Raw genomic sequence first — 20297 nt, forward strand, 5'->3', positions numbered from 1 at the left:
TCTCAAGGAACTAGACTTTGAAGTGAAAGAAAAAACCCAAAAGTTTCTTTTTTAATACACTTGAAGTATGCAACAAAATGCTGCTGAAGAATTTTTTATATAAAGTGCTTCTCAAAGAACTTGGAGATGGTGACATTTGGAAGGACACTGAAGAACTGTTACTGTATTTCAAAGCCACTTCAAGATTGGGGAGAGCATTGGCTCACATCTGGCTGTTCTGAAGAAACTCAGTGATGCGAATTGGGCTCATAACCACTACGTACACGGGGGACATGTCGTAAGAAGGCATTTGCAGCCCAACGGAATTGTCACACATCACTTCGTCTTCTTTGCCAGGCAATATCCCAAGCACTTCATTCCCGGCGCCTCCTGGACCCACCAAGCGCTGATTGTTTGCTTCCATTCACTCCTAAGGCTAGCCTGGCACGGAGCTTCCAAATTACCGAGATAACTGGCGCTATCGGTGACGAAGACCGAGCTCCTCTGCCGGTACGACCCCGCTATTTTTTCCCAGGTGCCACTCCTCCCTCTCCCGGCCGCCGACCACCCGTCTGGGACGCCTCCGGCCAGCCGGGGCCTCGCCACCCCGCGCTGCAGTAGCCGGGCGAAGCCAAGGGCCTGCCCGCCACGGCGGCCCGCTGAGGAGGCGTGCGCCGAGCCGAGGCAGCCGGGGAGGCGGAAAGAGGGCGGGAGGACGAGCAGGCCGGCCGGCAGCCGCTGCCCTCGGCGGGACCGGGCGGCGCCGGCCCCCGCCGGCCCCGTAGGCGGCGGCAGGGCGGCCGTTACGGCGGGCAACCGCCCCTCAGAGCGGCCGTTACGGCGGGCAACCGCCCCTCAGAGCGGGGGGGGGGTCGTGAGGGGAGGCGCCGCCTCGCAGCCCGCCCGCCGCCATTTTGGCTGGTTTGCGTCGCTTCCGCTGCTGGGAAGTAAACAGAGAGGGAGGGAGGGAAGGAGAGAAGCGGCGATCGCGGGCGGGACGGGACGGCTAGCAGAGCACAGCCGGGCGGAGGAGGCGCTGGGGTCGGGCTTCGGTGGAGGGAGCCGATGTGGCCGGAGCGGAGGCGCCAGCGCGGCCCGAGTCCCGGTTAATGCGAAGCGCAGCAGGGAGCCGCCAGGTGAAGGGGCTGGAAGGGGGTGGGCGGCGGCGCGGCAGGACCTTCCCGGGGACCCCGGCCGCGCTGCCGGTGCGGGGAGGAGAAGGGCGGGCAAGCGAGCAGCGGGGGCGGCAGCGCTTGGGGCCCTGCCCGGGCGCGGAGCGTCCGCCCGCCGTCCGTCAGGGCTCGGCGGCGCCGCGCCCCGGGCCCGGGCCCGAAGGAGCCGACCCCGAGGGGAAGCTTCTCCGGGAGCAGCGGGGCTTAAAACCTACCCTCGGTGTTCGTAGAGTATCGCTGCCACGCAGCCCTCTCCCGATAACAGTAATAAGCGGTACGTCTCGCATGATTTTTAGCGGAGCAAGTTGTTGGCGGCGGTTAGGGGTTAGGTTTGTGCCTGGTTCGCCCCCTCTTTCAGTCCGTTCCCCCCGTTAGCGCCCGCACTCCTCCTCCTGTTTCCAGACCAGCCTTAGTTCAGCTGTAAAACACCGCAACGAGCTCAGTTAGGCTTGTTCATGGGCGAGCGTTATCAGCAGGATGTAAACAGCCGTCCACAGTTGTTTGTTTGGGTTTGGGTTTAACTGCCATTGTGTTCTGTCTGCACCTTACTCAGTAATAAAAACAATATTAAGCATGTGCTTTGCTCCTCCTCCTCCTCCTCGGTGACTGAACTATGCGATTATGGTCGAACATGACTATTGCAAGCAAGATAGCGTGGGTTGCGCCCAGATGCGGAGTTCAGAACACTGAGTTCAGAAACAAGTTATTACAATAGGTTGGGAAATTTACTTGGAAAAATCTTAAGGAGTCAGGCATCCTGATTTCACCCATCTTTCTGTCCTGGTACAGTTGCATATTTTTTCCCCCCTTTCTGTCAAGGTCTTCGATTTTAAAGCAAAGTTGATTATAGCAGCGGTTTGGAAAAACTGATCAGTGATAAGCATGTCCTGAGTATGCCAGAGAGAGTTAAAAGCAAGATTGATGGCTCAAGCGTTGTAAGAGGTGATGAGCAATCATTGTTTGAAAAATAGATTGCATCCATTGTAAGAGGTGATAAGCAATCATTGTTTGAAAAATAGATTGTATCCATGCAGTAGCATGCTACCATGGAATTTTGCATCAGTGTCTTTCTCGCTGAAAAGTTATTTCTGCTGGCCTGGGGTTTAAAATGGTTAGATCTTTATGCTCTCAGATACATAAAACAAAGTGAACTGAACTGCCTAATTGCATTTGCCTGTTGCTATATTATATTTCCAGAAAGGTTTACTCTCATGAGTGGCCTTATTTTTTTATAAATAATTTTTAGATGACTCTGCAAACTTCGGTAGGCAAATCTGCATTCTTTCGATCTTGTATTTATTTTATTGTTAGGCATGTGAAGAGGCTGAAACCAGTTATGTTTTTAAAAAGCTATTCCAATACTTTAAATTCTGAAAAAAGATGACAAAAATTAGATGAACAAATTAATTAGAAGTTAGGTGACAAAACAGTCATCTGATTCTTAAAATTGTATTTTTTAGTCTTGAGCTTAGATAAGTTTTTCTCTTTTGAAAAAGTTCCACAAGGAAATATTTTTGAAAACTTATGATTACTTTCTCTTTTCAATTACAGGAGCATTTGAGATGTCAGTAACAAAAAAGTTGTTTGGAAATGTCTTTTCCCATCCTCTACTTGTCAAGCTATGGCACTTAGAACACATAGCATCTTATTTTCCTGGGGAGACTGTGACCTGAAATTCATCATCAGTATAGCTCTAGTGATGGCCGCATTGTCCCTTTTCTTCATTGGCTGTCTATAAAAACTTGGGATAGTACCCCACAACTTAGCGTAAAGTTTAAAGGAGTATTGCATTTCAGACTAGCTGTTACAGGTAATATGCTTGGACTATGCTTAGCAGTTATCTCAAACACAGACATGACAGGTTTGCAGTGAATTTGCTAATCTAATTCTTGATTAGTTACTAAGTTTAATTATTCAGTTTTCACAGTTGCAAAATCCAGTTCCTCCATCTTTTTGTTAGTTGCAGATGGTTCTAAGTCACTATTCAGTTTTCTTGCTTTCCTTCTGTGCCGGTGAAGTTAGTGGCTCAGCAACAGAACTCTCTCTCAGGTGGAAAACTTGTTTTAGCACAGGAGTTATGTTTTGCATAGTCTCATAGTCATGAGCTGTGAATCATAGTAAACAGTTCTCAGGGAGCAAGTAGAGATTTTTGTTGTTTTCGTCTAGTGATTGCCCCCAAGTGCTGCTGGGATTAAAAAATGAAATTGAAAAAATCAAGGCAAATTCTATCAGTCTTTCATGACAGTATGTTCAGGTTTGCATCATTTTATGAATAGCTTCAGACCTTAAGTGACAGCTTGCTATTGTCTTGTGAGTAGGTAGGATTAAAGTGTTTCAAAGATAGTTAAGGAGATGCTGGCTTTGAGAAGATAATCTATGATGCGTTGGATGATAAACAGTATAATTTTTCACTTGTATATCTAGCATATTACACTTTGTTTTAAAAAAGACTTCTAAGCTTTTACTTACTTGTGGTGCATAGCAGGGAAAGTTAATTGTCCAGATCCCAAATGCTGGGCATATGATAATCTTGTATGTGTAATTGTACTTGAATGTTAAATCAGAATTATTTCACTTAGTACAAAGTCCATGCTTATCTTGTAGAAATCATGGGGGCTGGAGGGTGTTTGTACATATCAAACCCACCACAGCCCTGGATTCTCTTAGCTTTTTAGAGACTATAGTTGAGTGTATTGTAGTTTAGCGTGAGGTCTCATTCATCGTCCTTTAGCACATGATGTGCATTGCACTGAGGCTTTTAAAAATAAATGATTGGATGCTAAGTTCAGTTGTAAGCTGGCATGTACAAAAGAACACGCTTTGATCAAAACCCAAAGCTAGATTTATTTCAGACTTATGTAGTGGTGAAGTTTTTTTCCTCTTTAATAGTGTAATATAAGGTAGAACTTTTGTAAGTGAGACCACTGTGGAAGAAGTATGTGCTACTGAGAATGAGACAACCTTTTGCCTCAGACTTGCTGAATTTAATATGATTTTGAAGAAAGTTTGCTGACTTCTTTTGCGGGTTGAAACTTCTAGACTGTTACTGAAAATCTTTCATAATCCCTATTTACTAGTTAGTTGGAAAAACGAAAGCACACCAGTGTTCTTGATGAAATATTACCGATTTAAAATAGATGCCTATTGAAGTAACCTTTTTTTAGATAAGTAAAAAGAAAGTAAATGTTCTTCCTGTCTAGGAATAAAAATTAATTGGCCAGATACAACATCTGCAAGATGCAATACCTGCAAACATGCATACGCTCACTATTTACTTTCTTGCCTGCCTTTTGCCTTCCACAGTTTCAAATGTTGTTTCTGGTGAATAGGACTGGGGCAGCAATATGAATGTCAGTGTTCACAAAATTGTTCAGAAGAATATCTTTCCATCAGTAGGAAAGTAGAGTGATAATGAACAAAACAGTAAAACAAATTGGGTTCAAAGTGTTCTCAAAACAAAAGTGAAATACTGAAGGAGATTGGCTGTTACAAATGGATTGGCACTGTTAATGATTAAAGAAGTAATATTAAAGATATCTGTTTAGATGGTAATGTGATTTTTAGACTACCACTTCAAACTCATTGTTAATTGGGTTTTTTCCTTCGGGGGGGACACACTCCTGCAAAAGTGTGGTTACAGAAAACATGCTTTTTCACCTCCACGCTTTTCTATTAATACTGTTCTTTTCAGCTCTGTTACATTTACAAAATATATAGATTTTTTTTTTAATATATTTTTATAGAATGAAACGAGGAAGGAAAACGAACGAGGCCAGCAGCAGTTCATCTGAGGAGACAACTAAGAAAGAATCCAAGAGACACAAGGTTATAGATGAGAAAACCATAGTTGTGCAGAGTCCTGACTGGGCAAACCTGCTTCAAGACATTATCCTGCAGGTGTTTCAGTACTTGCCCCTTCTGGATCGTGCTCATGCATCGCAGGTCTGCAGAAGCTGGAACCAAGTGTTTCATATGCCTGATCTCTGGAGATGTTTTGAGTTTGAACTGAATCAACCAGCTACGTCTTACTTGAGGGCTACGCATCCTGAACTAATCAAGCAAATAATAAAGAGGCATTCCAATCACCTGCAGTATGTAAGCTTCAAGGTAGTGTATTTTTTAGGCTTTTAAAAAGTAATTTTATAAAAATAAAAGCCTCTGTTAAACTTAGTTATTTTTCTTTCTTTCTCTTTTTTTTCCTTCAGAATATTTTAAGGAAATATCTCTGATACTTTTGAGACAGCTTTGATGGTTCATCTATATAAATATCACAGCATGAGAAGTATGATTTAATTGTCAGTAGTTGAAATACTGATGATAAGTGCTAATGGACAATTGTGATCAAAACATTTTAACATGCTGAAAATTAAAGAACATCACAAAACGTTACGAAAGACAATGTTATTTTTGTGATTAGGGTTGTCAGTTATTTAAAAAGAAGTACGGCAGCTCTCAGTGTAGTGGGCCTTGTTTTCAGGCCTAGTGTACTGAAGAAATGGGTTCTCTAAATGAGCATGCAGACATGGAGGTTACCTCCCAATTCATTTGTTTATTTGGCTATGTTTTCAGGACTAAAACTTGGAATAACAGTTCTGAACATACCTTTTCATTGCCTGGGGATTTTTTTGTTTGGTGTTTTTTTTTCTTGTAGCATCTTAGCTGGTTAAAATTCTGCCTCAGTGAGAGGGCAGAAGTAGTTCAGTTCTGATACTACTCTACATGTGGGTATCTGCCTCAGAATTAAGCTTGATCAGGATGCATAAAGCGAGCATTTCCCCATTTCACATCCTCTAGAGAGTTGGATCTAATATTCATGGTCAGAAAACATCTAACGCACAGAGAGAGACTTCAGTACTACTAGTAAGCAACTAGCAGTTTTAGTACTAAATTGTATGGGACTGTCTGTGTATGGCATCTCAGCACAGCTGTGTTTCAGTTAACTGAAAAAATACATGGGATTTGCACAGGATGGTATATCTACTGATTGTGCTTGGCTGAGAGAAATACCATTTGGTGAGAATTGCCTTTGTTAACATCATGGAATTATTTTCAGCAGGTGAAACCCTTTAACATTGGCCTACATATCACTGTGTTTTGGAAGGATGCTGTGAAGCAGTCATGGCTGCATATGCATCAGCTATGTGACAAATTTGGAAAGGAAGTAACTTATGCAGCAAGGTGGACATACTAGTTGTTTGATTCTGAAATCTGGCAGTTTTAATGTAGGAATGATCAGTGTGTGGGTAGCTGGGGTACCTCTGACCTGTCACATGTATTGCTACTGCTTGATGCAATACCAGCTACAAGCTGTTATCACAAGGTTTGCAGGGTTTTTATCAGTGTCCAAATAAAGAAAATTTATAGCAGTATTGGAATGACCTTCCAGTGTCTATCTGCTGTCTATGTTGCTTTGCACCAAGTGTTTTTGAAGGATTTTGGATGCCCTTCATTGGGAGGGTGATACCCACATAATTTCTTGAACGCGTCCCTTCGGTTGTCCTTCAGTGTTGCAGAATCAACACTAGATCGCAGGAAGTACTAAGTAGCAAGAATAATCACAAAGAATTGGATATAACAGTGATTGTTACTCTGCCAAGGCTGAAAACTTGGGGATTTTTTTTGTAGGCCAAGATTGGATTGTTGAAAATGGAGTTTTTTTCAGCTTGTGTTCAAGCAGAAAATGAACATTCATTGGACATAGATCAGTTGCTGACAAGGTATCATGGTTTATGGTGGACTTAAGATTGATATTGTGATCAAGCTTTTTACTGTTCTGTAGGTTTGCAAAGCTGTCATGCCTACTGTATATAAGAGGTTATTCAGAAGGCACATCTGAGTGTTGGGGGAAATTCCACTGGAGGCACACTAAGTGATTCAGTTGTGTAACAAGTGGACTAATGAAGATTTTTTTTCAGAGTATCCATTGCATATCTGTTGTGATATTAATGATGAAGGCCCAGTCCTATAGGTTCATATGATAGTGCACTTAACTCTCCAGCAGCTCTATGTTATAAGCTGAGTCACTGTAAAAGGAAGCAGCTTTTCACACCATAAAGGATTTATAGAATTCCTGCATTTTGATAAGGAAGAATATAAAGAGGAAGTGAGGTAGGCTCTCGACCCAAATGAACCTCCACTTGCTTATTATTTTATGTGGTTTGAATATCTTGGAACAAACTGTTTAGCTGACCCCTCACCATGCTAAATGGGCATGTGGTGATAGGACAAGGGGTAGTGGCTTTAAACTGAAGCAGGGTAGATTCAGATTATACATAAGGAAGAAGTTCTTCACTGTGAGAGCGGTGAGGCACTGGAACAGGTTGCCCAGAGAAGTTGTGGATGCCCCATCCCTGGCAGTGTTCAAGGCCAGGCTGGATGGGGCTTTGAGCAAGCTGGTCTAGTGGAAGGTGTCCCTGCCCATGGCAGGGGGGGTTGGAACTAGATGACCTTTAAAGGTCCCTTCCCACCCAAACCATTCTATATGATTCTATGATGCTGAATTTTACCAAAGTGTTTAGGAGAGTGGTAAATTTATAGCAAATTATCTTGGAATTTTGATATGTATTTTTTGGGGAAAAAGAATGACATTGATGGATTCCCAATGAGGTGTTTTTTGGGTTTTTTTGACATCACATTTCAGAAGGTAAAGTGAAAAAAAACATTAAAGTAAATCTACTCTACTCTGCTTTTTTGTAAAGAGTGTGTTTGATTCAGTGTTTTCTGAACAATAAATCTGTTTTGTTTTAAGGTGGACAGTAGCAAGGAATCTGCAGAAGCAGCTTGTGATATTTTATCACAGCTTGTGAATTGCTCTCTGAAAACACTTGGGCTAATTTCAACTGCCCGGCCAAGCTTCATGGATTTACCAAAGGTATTTTAATATGTATATTTTTGTATAGCAAAATATTGCAGTGGTTCATACAGTATCTCTATAATTTATGAAAGGTTTTACTGTAAGAATAAGAATCTTTGGTAAGGAAAACTTTATTACAGGGCTCTATTAAAGGGAGGAACGGAGATGTTGTACTAAGATGGCTAACTAAAGTTTCACTCATTCTCTGCATCGTGTGAGAACTTAGTCCTGACCTTGTTCTTCCAAGTCCTCCTGTCTATTGACCTCAATGTAATACTGAGCAACATGATGCAAGTCAGGAGGCTAGATGATTTGTGTCTGTGTAATTGTACTGTGAGACTGTGGGAAATGTTTAGAAGACAATTATAATTGCATGAGTGGTCGAGTTTTATCCATGTGGACTTGCTGTAGGGATTATATTATCACTGAGCTCTCTTTAGAAAGCAATATGATCATGATTTTCAATACTTCATATTACGCAGTCGATTGTCAGATTCTGAAGTGCTCTATATTTCTGCAATTATCTGTCAGATTCTTACCTTGCATGTTTACCAAAAATTAGATTTATTTAGAAGACAGCTAATCTAGAAGACAGCAAATCTCTTATATGTGCTTCTAAACAAGAATTCCTGCTAGCGAGGTACAAATGTACTGTTGCTGAGGAGCAGGAGAGTGGTTGGGGTAACCTGGGCTGCTTGTTCTGTGGCAGGGACATCTTGGATGTCTTGCAGCTGCAGTTCTTGAATCCAGTCCAAATGTATGTGAAGGGCCAGATACAGCTAGCCTATTAGCTGGATCTCAGTGATGTCATTGCTGATGATGGCAACAACGACAAGGAAGAAGTAGGGACAGCCTCAGGAAAGGAAGTAGGCTATAGGGTTTAAGCAAGGTTAGCTACAGAAGGATTATCAATTATTGTCCTTGGCAGTGATCACAGCCACGTCATGTAGTCCTCCTGAATATGTATTTTTAATCCTTATTTTTCAAAGATTTTTCCAGATCTTTAATTAGCTTTTGTATGGGTTTTTTTCATTTTTTCAATGTACTTTGAGCTGTGACTAGGAAAACCTGAACGTAGTGAAAACACTCCACAGGCTTAGTGTGTTAGCAATACTTTGTCCTTTCAGCTCTTGCATATTGTATAATTTCTTAATCTGAATGCTGGTTTAGCTCTATTGCTTAGTTTTCACTGGAGGGGTATGTTATGGTCCTATTCAGCTTGCTGAATAATTATTTGTAGTCATTCATGCTATGGTCTTATTCAGCTTCAATGCTTCTAAAATACAGGCTTCTTTTTTTTGTTCCTAACAGGTTCACATGTGGCCTTTTAAAACTATATTCAAAATGAGCCAAAATCAACGCTAGGCCTGATTTGCCTTTTGATATTTACCACTCCAGTAATATTGTCATGGGCACATGTTACCAGCAGCAATGATTTTTAAAGAAGAGAATTGGACCATGAATGAGTTCTTAGGGGAAGGTGTTAGTACCAGGCCCGTTGGATGAGAAGCAGGCAAAGATGAATGGATCTGAAAAATGGTTAACACTACACAACTTTTTTTTTTTAATCAGATTGTATAGGAAGTCTGAACTACTTTGCATTATCTTCAATGGCGCTCTTCTGATTTCAGATAATGAGACGTCTGGCAAATACTTGTAAATCACATTTAGTATTGTGTTGCCTAGTCCTTTCAAAGAGCACATTCTACATAAATCTTTTAAAGAATCATACTGTAGGCTACATATGTGTCAATATTCAAAAGACATTAAATTCCCAGCTTTTACATTTTGGGATATTGGCTGTCTTCTGTTAGCTTTTCAACTACAGGTTCAAGTTACCCGTTTTTGTAAACATGGTTAGCTCTTTGCCTTTCTATTTTACAGCCTTCTTAGTGAAGGAAATGGCATTTTTATTTTCTGTATTTAGAATGTATTTCTACATATTTCTGTATTTAACACTTTTGAAATACAGAGTGGAAATACTATTAAAGCACCTTGTCTTCAGTACATGATGTATATAATCAGTGTATTGTCAGTATAGTTGGGAGTGGTCCCTAAAGCCAAAATGCCTAATTCTTCTGATTTGAACTTTGCTTCCATTTGCGTGAACTGACTGACAGTTATAAAAATATTCATTCCTGCTCTAAATCTAATTGTGTGTGAGTTTTAGCAAAATCAATCTTATGTGACATAAGATTGAGCAAATACTGTTGTCAGGTCTTCTCTCATATAACTATTCAGGATTCTACATGTGCATGTGGCTTAGAGTGAAACAGTATTGAAATCAAAGTAGCAAGTAATTTTATGGGATATTTAATGTAGTGCATGGAGGAAGTACTTTTTTTTAAGTCTTCTATTTAGTCAATCTTGTAAGAGATTGTGAAGATAAGCTAATTATTCACTTCCTTCATACAAGCATGGCTCTATCTGCTCCTTAGTGTGTGTTTCTCAAGTTAAGGTGTCCTGGGCTCTGTCTTTACTGGTAAGTTTCCATGGTTACATAAAAATGCTGAGGAGCAACCTTGAGCAATGGACTGCCATTATCTATGCTCCTTAATCAGTAATTAATTGATCACCTGCTCCTTGGCTCCATTTGGACCGCTCCAGTTAGCATTCCAAGACAATCTGTTCAAACCCTAAATACTCTGTGTGGACAGTAGACAGGGAGTAGTATTATTGGCTTTGGACACATCTTAACAGTACAGGATTTCCACTCTTGACTGTGTTTGCCTCTCACCAACGCAGCACAACTCACCGTGTGGGAATACCTGTTCCAGAAGATGCTTCTTTTAGAGTGCAACTTGCAAGTTACCCTCAAAATTAGGGCCTCTGGGCATTCTCTTTGCTTGTGCTCTTCCTATAGATTTAAGTTTGTGTAGTGGATTGTGCTGGGTCAGGTTCTTGATTTGTTTAATGTTAGACGTTCTGATTTGCCAAATACATAGATTGATAGCAAAAAATGATTATACTTCTTCTGCTCACAAATATGTCAATTTTAGTATTAATTTTAAATTATGCAATATCAAAGGAATGCTTTTTCAGCAAATGCTGTCAATAAGTAAAAGAAAACTAGGACTGCTGTGAACAGTGTAAAACCATTGAGATTTTTATTTCAGATACTACTGTTTCATTTAAACTTTTTGTTTTCCCAGTCTCACTTTATTTCTGCACTGACAGTGGTGTTTGTAAACTCCAAATCCCTCTCTTCGCTTAAGATTGATGATACACCAGTAGATGATCCATCTCTCAAAGTGCTAGTGGCTAACAATAGTGACACACTCAAACTGTTGAAAATGAGCAGTTGTCCTCATGTTTCTCCAGCTGGTAAGCTACTCTGGTTTTTGTTAGTTTGGGGCTTTTTTTGTTTGGTTGTTTTTGTTTTTTTTTTAATGTATGCATTAAATTCTGTCTGAAACTAGTAAACCCCTGAAAAAATAAGGGTGGGATGAGAGTGAGGATGAATGTGGTATCTACAGCAACTGTCACTGAATAAAATACTAATTCAACTGGTTGTCAGTCAGTCCGTCCATCCTACCACTTGCAGAGTGACTACTGGGCTAATAATAAAATAGTGCATGTCTGTTCTGGACAAATAACTAACCTTTTGTAGAACTTAAAAGAGTATGTATTGACTTGATAGTGCACTAGTTCTGCAATGACTATGTAAGTATTCCAGTACAGTTAAGCTTTTTGTAATGCGAGTTCCTTTTCTGCAGTTCATTATGTATGGGTTTTGAGTGTTGCAATGTCACGGATTATGAAGATGCTGGTTTAGTAATTCTGAAAGAAAGCAGTTTAATTTTTGCTGCAGAGGGGAGATGAAACTGAGCTGTGCAGAACTTCTGCCATTACCAAATGTACTTCATTAACACTCTAAGTGTGTTTGTAGCAAGAATGAAGCCAGCTAGTATCAGAATGAAATCACTCAAGACTGTTGAGATTCATAATATTAATGTTTGTGGAAGACTTATGCAATGCACAGCAAGTTTAAGATTGATTCACAGCCCATCAATTTAACACAGTTTTTCACCAAGAAATGGAAGAGGAGTTATAAATGAGATGCTGGCAACTTAGTTAAATTCCTCTTCTGAGGACAAGTAGAAACTACTGTCATCGCCATAACTTTCTTCACGCAAATATATTGCAACTGTAAATATTAGGTATATTGTATGTAAAATTCACCGGCAGGACTCCTAATATGTGGTGAAAATGATACCGTAGCAGAGGGCATGTTGCTATAGTGATGTCAAACAAAATGCAAACTTAATACCTTTTGCAGGTATAGCTCTCGAACAAAACTTCTTTGTATAAAGAAGTCCTGAAAACGCAGGTTTGTTTTGTAGCAGATTTGTCCAGTAAAGTGTTCACCAGCATGTTAACTGGAATGTTATTTCCTTCAAAGCTCTGGAATTGTAGATAGGGGGTTGTTTAAATTAGCTTGACTGACTGGTTTTTCTGGCTTAAAATTTTGTTTGAGAATCCTTGTATCTGAGAAGCACAGGAGGCATAATATGTCCTTCAGGAGGCATAGGCTCCAGCAGTAATTTGTAGCTAGGCAAAGAGAGTAATTTCCTTGGACTTGGATCCAAGAGCAGCCTGTCAGTTCTGGCAGACTTTGCTGGCTTGTGGCTAATCCTTGCTAGGTTTTATGGAACATCATACACTTGGTAATTTGGGAGGTGCATGGGTTTATGAAGTTGTTTGACTGTTGTATTCTGTTTGATATATCTTGTACGTTGTTTTAAATTGAAGGAACAATGGGTAAGAAACGGCAATGCCTGTTTAAGGAACAAGGAGCACAACTACAGTTGTCCTTCATGGAGCAGAGGTGAATAGAATGGGATCAGATGCATTAGTGACAAAACAAGAGAGTGCTAAGCAAAGAGCAGAAGAATTTGATGGCTTAATTCAGGTATGGGTGTGCCTAGAGATGGAGAAAAAAGTGGAACAAAAGAAAGGACCTGGTATGTGGATAGTTGGCTTCAGAGCAGGCAGGCTGCAAAAATGACACTTGAAGGAAAATGAGAAACCCTTGAGTACTGAGACTTACCTGTATTTTTTTTTCTAATGGGAATATTACAATTAACAGGCTGTTATAAGTGTGGAAAAACTTTAATTGAACCAAAAGGGCCATGAGTTATGCAAAACTAATTACTTATAGATGCACTTAAAATGGTGTAACATGCCTTCAAATTGCGGTTGTGGCAGGGAGGCAGGGTGTAATGTTCATTACTAGGTAAGTTCTTAAGAAATCTGTTAGTGAAGGACTGAGAACAGTAATGCAAGTAGTGCAAGAGAGACTTCACTGCTGCAGGAATGAAGGAAAAAGATTAACATCAAACTGTGAATTGCTTCCAAAGGGTGCTCTGAATAATCCCTAAGTTACTGTACAAAGATAAGAGGCATGTTTGGGTTTGGGCTGGAGAAATAAAGGCAGTGGTGTATTTCTAATCTTTGTGAGCATATCTGAAGTTTCTTCTGCTTGCTTTTTCCCCTCTGAACTTTAACTTGCATTAGAACTGCAACAGTACCTTGTAAAACAAAATCATGGTTATTTTTAAATCCACATCAATGTGCTGTTGTTTATTACCTGAAATATTAGCTATTGGAACAGAGGGAACTGAAAGCATTTCTGTAAAGGTTGCGTTTCTGCTCTGCTTTGGGGGTAGAAGGGTTGCTTGTCTTTGAGTGGGGGGGTAGGGGACAAGAGTTGAATGTAGGGTGTGTCTGCATCAGCAGTTTAGTAAAGGGATTTTTTTGATGCGAATCTGTGCTGTATGACACCAGAGCGATTTACCTCTCAATGGCAGAAAGGCAGCGCCTTGGGATGTTCTGTGAACATACCACTTGCAGCGTGGGCTCCAGGCAGGCCCTCCAATAACTATCTACACTGTATTAATTGTCAGTTCTATATGCAGGATACATAATTTCACTGACAGTATGGAATGTGGATATCCAGTCCTAGACCCATAAAAGATCGCAGCAAGTTGAACGCCAGTTCTTCCCTTTTTGCATTGCACTAGTCAATAAGGTACCCTTAAAGTTAACAATGATAATTTGTTGAAGGATGGCAGTCTGCACAACAAGCTGGTTTGGATGCTAAATGTGTAGCAAGTTGTTTTCTGAAACTGTAGTGATGAGACAATGTATCTGAATCTTGAAACGCTGTTTAAAATATTTCATGTGTCAACAGACCTAGGTGTTAGGAAGCAGCACACCTGGGTCTGCTTAAATGGAGAGGTTGTAGCTGTTGCAGGAGTATTGCTGTAAGAATAACTGTTTGTTATGATTTAAGGACAGGAAATGATCTCTGGAATGTTTTGAAGGTACACAAAAGTTTGTAGTTATACTTACTTGTTCAAATTTTGTAGTCCAATCTTTAAAAAAAAACCAAACAAACCCTGGATTTTCGCTTCATCTTGGATCCCATCCCCTCCTCCCAAATGAAATGATGAGTGTGCTTACATAGATAAACTGTTTCTACAGGAAATAGTTGCAATAAGAGTTGGGTTAAAATTCTGTTTACTTAAATTCTCCTTTTTTTATTCATCTAAAAAACTTTTTATATTTGAAATGACAGTATTTGATATAGTTAGAAGAGCTTCTGATGGATGTGTTCTTGCAGATCCTGAGGTGGAAAATACATACTTTTTTAGTGTATATATTGATGCAATATTTTTACAGTAATTTTTCTTAAGGAAGTGTTTTTAGGCTCAGTGTAGGCTTCTCTTTTGAGTTTAATAACTGCATCTTAAAATAACCGCTGTCTTTCTATATTTCTTCCCATTGCTTTAAAGCTATAGGGTATTGAGCTCAGGTTTTTTAGCTGCATATTAAATGCTGCGTTCTCATCTCCTGTATTAATGGAAAGACCATATCCTGAATTTCACAGAGTTTTCTGGGCCACATGAAATGCGGAAAGCTGTATGTTTTGGGTTTGGTTTTGTTGGGGGTTTTTTTGTTGGGGTTTTTTTTTTTTTGGTTGTTTTTTTTTTTTTTTTAGTACTGTTACCAGTGTGGTACCGTTGCTTATATCTGCAAATAGGATGAGTGGAAACCTTACAGACTGAACTGAATTCTTTTTGTTAATGTCTTTGTCTTCCATGAGCAGCAGATTATATTGATTCATTAGAGTCTGAAAATCGCTGTTCTAGGAATTAATGCTCCCAGTTTTTAGTGCTTTCCCTGTTTTTTGCTGTTGCTTTTCCAAATTTAAATATTTATACTTTGCTAGAAAGAACAAATACTGACAGCAGCGACTTTGGTATTTAGTTAAAATCTAGCATTCATTTTAGGTTTGCTTTCCTCAGGTGACAGATTTCAGTCATGGCTGCTTTGTCAGCCACAGAGCGGGACGCAGTTCTTCTAGAGCAGGCTAGGGAAATACTTTTATTATGAGTAAGCCCCTCATACTCAAATTCATTTTTGTAAATGTGGTCCTACAACAGGGCAGAACAGTCAGCGTATGGTATTTATATATTTGTCACATGAGAATCAAACCCCCATAGGAAAGTACACAATGCAACATGTTAACGTCTTTATGTTTCCCTAGCAAAATAGTGATGTAGTCGCATAGTGTATGTGCATTTTACTGTGTAGGTACAAAGAAGTCAGAAGACCATGCTTATGTGGAAAAGATTCATGTTTTGGTTGTCCAGTATGATTTTGTTTTGATGTTAGGTCTTGCTTGCATGTTGAAATAAGTGGTCTTTGCACCCTCTTCATACATAAACAAATTCACTCATATGTTTCTTGTTTGGTTATTAGTATATTTATCTGTGTAACCACTTTCATAATGTTCTCTTTTCCCAGGTATCCTTTGCGTGGCTGACCAGTGCCATGGTTTACGTGAATTGGCACTGAACTACCACCTGCTGAGTGATGAGCTTCTGCTTGCTTTGTCTTCTGAAAAACATGTCAGGTTAGAACACTTGCGCATTGACGTTGTCAGTGAAAATCCTGGACAGACTCAGTTCCACACAATTCAGAAGAGCAGCTGGGACGCTTTCATCAAGCATTCTCCTAAAGTAAATTTAGTAATGTACTTTTTCTTGTACGAAGAAGAGTTTGACCCGTTCTTTCGTTATGAAATACCTGTCACTCACCTTTACTTTGGAAGATCAGTAAGCAAAGACGTACTTGGCCGTGTTGGGATGACGTGTCCTCGGTTAGTTGAACTGGTGGTGTGCGCCAATGGATTGCGGCCACTTGATGAGGAGCTGATCCGTATTGCGGAACGTTGCAAGTATCTGTCAGCCGTTGGCCTAGGAGAATGTGAAGTCTCTTGCAGTGCCTTTGTTGAGTTTGTGAAGATGTGTGGTGGTCGTCTCTCTCAGCTTTCTATTATGGAGGAAGTTCTGATTCCTGATCAGAAATACAGCTTAGAGCAGATTCATTGGGAAGTTTCAAAGCATCTCGGTAGAGTCTGGTTCCCGGACATGATGCCCACATGGTAAAGTCCTTAAAAGACTTCAGGGCAGATGGAATAGCACCTTAAACCCAAGCTTACCATATTGCAATTTACTGTATAAGCTTATATAATACTATAGTTTTTACTGTAAGTTACTTCATTGTTTCATTAGAAAATTAATTTTTCATTCAAAAATGATTTATGAAATCCAGATTCAAAAATAGAAATCATGGATAGCTCCAAAATCCTTTCTCATCCAAACAAAAATCTGTTTTCTGTCTTAGATTTGTTCTTTTTCATTGACAGTGACCTCAGACTTCTATGGAAGTAAAAAATGTATTTAAAATACTGAAATGTACCTGCAGAATACCAGTTTTAATATGCTGTCCTTCTTTGATTTAGATGCTAGTATTGAACACGATCAGATTTGATCTTAAAAAACAAACAAAACCCCACCAAAACTGCACGCTGCTTTTGCAGAGTATAGTATTTCTAAATCCAGTCACCTAGATGACAGGATTAAGATTGTAAGGAGCATTTAGTAGGTTGTGAAATATACACATTCTTTTATATGAAAGTTATAAAAGGCAATAGCAATACACAATAATATAGTTTAGATAATTAAAATGTTAAGTTTGCTACCTTATTCAACAGATTAGATCCATCTAAAATGTATTTAGAGCGCAAACAAATATTAGTGCAAGCTACCAAAAGTGGTGTGGATTTTTCTCCCCTCTATGCATTTTAACGTAGTTTGCTTATGGGGTCTCAGATCTGTGTCTAAACCTGTTTTAAGGTATTTTATGTCTAGCTCAGGAAGCGAAAGCATTCTGGGGAAAAATGTAGATACATTGTATTTAAAAACACATCGGAGTTAATGAGCTTTTCTTGCACATTAACCAGTTTTGCAGCATACAGTTAGATGGAATAATGTATAGTTTATTAAACGAACCCTTCAGTGTTAAAATGCGATGACGTGATGAACAGTGTGAGACAAGAAAGTTAAAATTTGAATGGTGACCAAGAACCTTTTAACAAAAATCTTAAGACCTTTTGTCTGCTTTCAATTGGAGAGAAATGACATTGTAACAGTTGCTTAGGCTGTATAAACTAATTGTATACTGTAAATCTGTTTCAGAAATGTTTATGTATAAAGTGAATGTTTGATAGATGATCATTTTGTATACCTTTAATTCAGCTAGTTCAATCATTTCATAATATTTAAACACCTAAAAGCAGTAAACTTGCGTGAAGTAGAGCAATAGGCAAAAATTTGTTTTGAATACTTGGTAAATCGGTTTCATTAAAGAAAGATTTTAGTCTGTAAGTGGTGTAGGCAATGTATTGCCTGTGTTCTGGATGTGGCTTGTGACTTCATTTCTTACCGCGAACAGTTACGTTATTTTCTCTTTTATTGATTGGTAACACTAAAGTATTCCCGTGACTGTTGAGTGTGTTTGAGGTGTCGTCAGCCACCAGCAAGGCAAAGCCACCCCAGCTGTGGGCTGTACTGAACGTAGCTGGTGGCTGCTTCTCATTTGGGCTGTACAGCTAGTTCTGGTAATCAGCAGATTTTCTTCATTTCTGAGTTCAGTAATGTTTATCCAGATGTATAGTTCAAGTGTAATACACTTATGAGCGCATTTAAGTTCATAACTATATTTTGAGCAAACATTGCTCAGCAGACTGGACATCTTTGTAGGGTAGTTGTATGTTTCTGTAGAGCTTTGATTTAAAAATCACATTTTATGAAATACGCAGGTTTTGTATTAGAATTTGTTAAATTAATGTAATACTATAATTTGCTTTTATTTGTATAAAAGGTGTCAATATATTTAGTCCGTAAAAGTAAAAAAGCTCAGTGTTTTTTATATTCTGACTTTTGGAATTGCCTGCATGATAAAGGTGGAGTAACACTACTGATGTGGGGAAGAGGACATGTTTTCACTAAATTAATGTGTGAAGTAATCTCATTAGTAACACAGCTAAAACCTCTTTGGACCTTGACTGCTGGTGTCCTGCTGTTGCCAAGGCAAGTTGGTCTGTTGCATACTGCTGTGGTAGTGGGGAATAACTGAAAGGTGAGACACAGCCCAAGTATCCGAGTTCCCTCACTTCTGGAATTCGTATCTTTGAAGGCCAGCGTTGGGCTTCTTGCAGAGAGACCTCCATCAGATCCTGAGGTGGGGAACATGATAGCAACTGAAGTCTTTATGCTTAGTTGTAGTAGAACTGCTTCCCCAGCAAGGTAACTGGCTGGCCTTTTCTGAGAAGGTCTCTGTTTTGTTGCATAGACTTCAAAAAGTCCTTCACAAATGCGACACAGGGTTGTAACAGTTATCAAAATGTTCAAGGATAAGAAAACCACTTGAAAGCAGTTGTCTCTCTCTTCCACTGAAGGTCACCAGTTTTTATACATCAAACCAATTACAGCATCCTTGGCTCAAATAGTCCAGCTATAAAACAAACTTCCCAGGCAAGCCTATATCCTAAGTAGCTTCAGGAAAAGCTACAATGCTCCTTTTTAGTGAATCTTGTAAAATTCTTATTTTGCCTTCTGCACATGTTGGAAGAAATGAATAATAATAAATAAAAATCCATGACACAAGTAGTGACAAGAGTACCACAGACTGTCATGAAGTTCACTAGAAGCATGAACATGGGTGTCTTACAACTGTATAAAATAATTTTCCCTGGGTTCACCTTTATTTCTTCAGTTTTCAGAAGAGGATAATCCAGCATTGGCTTGGTTGTCCAGTTTTGGGTAGGAGTTGTTAATGTGTGCAGTCACAAATCTTACCTCTGGACACAAGTGCTACATCACTTCATTTTTTTTTTGATATAAAATTACCCTTGAAAGCTGTTGATGCCAAACAGCTGGGGTGATCCTGACCATTAATGCTAGTTTACCATGAGATGTTGTATTAAAAGTGAAAAGGTGAGTGATTGAAGAGCAGCTGTTTACATTAACTACTCCTGTAATTTACCTAAAGCTACAAACTTGTGAACTTAAGTGAGTTTTTTAGGGATTTTTAAGTCAGAAACTTTAACTAATACTATGCAAACTGATCTAACTACATAGGTATAAATCAGCTATATCTATTCCAATTGTTAAAATTTTGATGTGTGCCAAATCAATTCCCTGTGAATTTAAAGCAGGGGTCAACTGGGCCTCTTTATATTTGGAGTGTAGGCCTGACTAAAACCTAAACTTTGTTATGTGACTTTAGAGATCTGTCTTCATCTCTGGCTGGTCTAGTTGGTTGCACATGGAATGGTAAAAATAAGTGCTGCTGCTGTATCTAAAACTGGAGCATTGATTAATGAGGAAATTTGTAAAATCTTAAAGGGACTCAGAACTTCGGACTACAAACTGTAAATTCATTTTCCTAAAGTACAGGTGCTGTAGAAACAAGTTCCTTGGAGATATGATTAAAGTTTAATAGTATCAAAACTAGGACAGTGAAGCCACAATTAACCTTAGATGTTCCGGATGTTCATCTTCTATCCTTTTTGTTAGGTTTTTCTTATAGGATCACATCCGCTGCTGGCTGTTGTAGTTCATGTGCTTTGAAACAGAGACTGTGGTGTGCTGTCTGCTCTGTCTTGCACCTGTGCTTTTGTAAGATGGCATTTTCTTGCAAATGCTGAGGAACTGGGACAGCTTTGGACCTTTCAGAGGAAAGTATCTGTTCCTCCCAGACTTGCAGGATGACAGAAAACTCATAGTTTCCCATTTTAGGATGATCCTGCACAAAGATCAGCTGTCATGATTTGTTATATGAGTAAGGAGAAAGATTCTTGTGATTCCTTGTATTGTACTTTATCTGTTGTATGGTCATTTATGGATGTAAGATAAAGAAATGTGCAATCCAGCCTTAAA

At 39.5% G+C, this 20297-nt stretch overlaps 1 protein-coding gene across 1 annotated transcript; it reads left to right on the plus strand.

Annotated features, from left to right (window-relative positions):
• Nucleotides 1–888: 888 nt before the first annotated feature.
• FBXL3 (F-box and leucine rich repeat protein 3) lies at nucleotides 889–18285 on the plus strand. Its single transcript, XM_069802516.1, has 5 exons — nucleotides 889–1115; nucleotides 4895–5258; nucleotides 7900–8022; nucleotides 11157–11328; nucleotides 15817–18285. The coding sequence occupies exons 2-5, from the start codon at nucleotides 4896–4898 to the stop codon at nucleotides 16458–16460; spliced, it is 1302 nt and encodes a 433-aa protein (XP_069658617.1). The 5' UTR covers nucleotides 889–1115; nucleotide 4895; the 3' UTR covers nucleotides 16461–18285.
• The last annotated feature ends 2012 nt before the right edge of the window (nucleotides 18286–20297 follow it).

The sequence above is a fragment of the Haliaeetus albicilla genome, chromosome 15 (assembly GCF_947461875.1).
Source record: "Haliaeetus albicilla chromosome 15, bHalAlb1.1, whole genome shotgun sequence".
Classification (NCBI taxonomy): Eukaryota; Metazoa; Chordata; class Aves; order Accipitriformes; family Accipitridae; genus Haliaeetus; species Haliaeetus albicilla.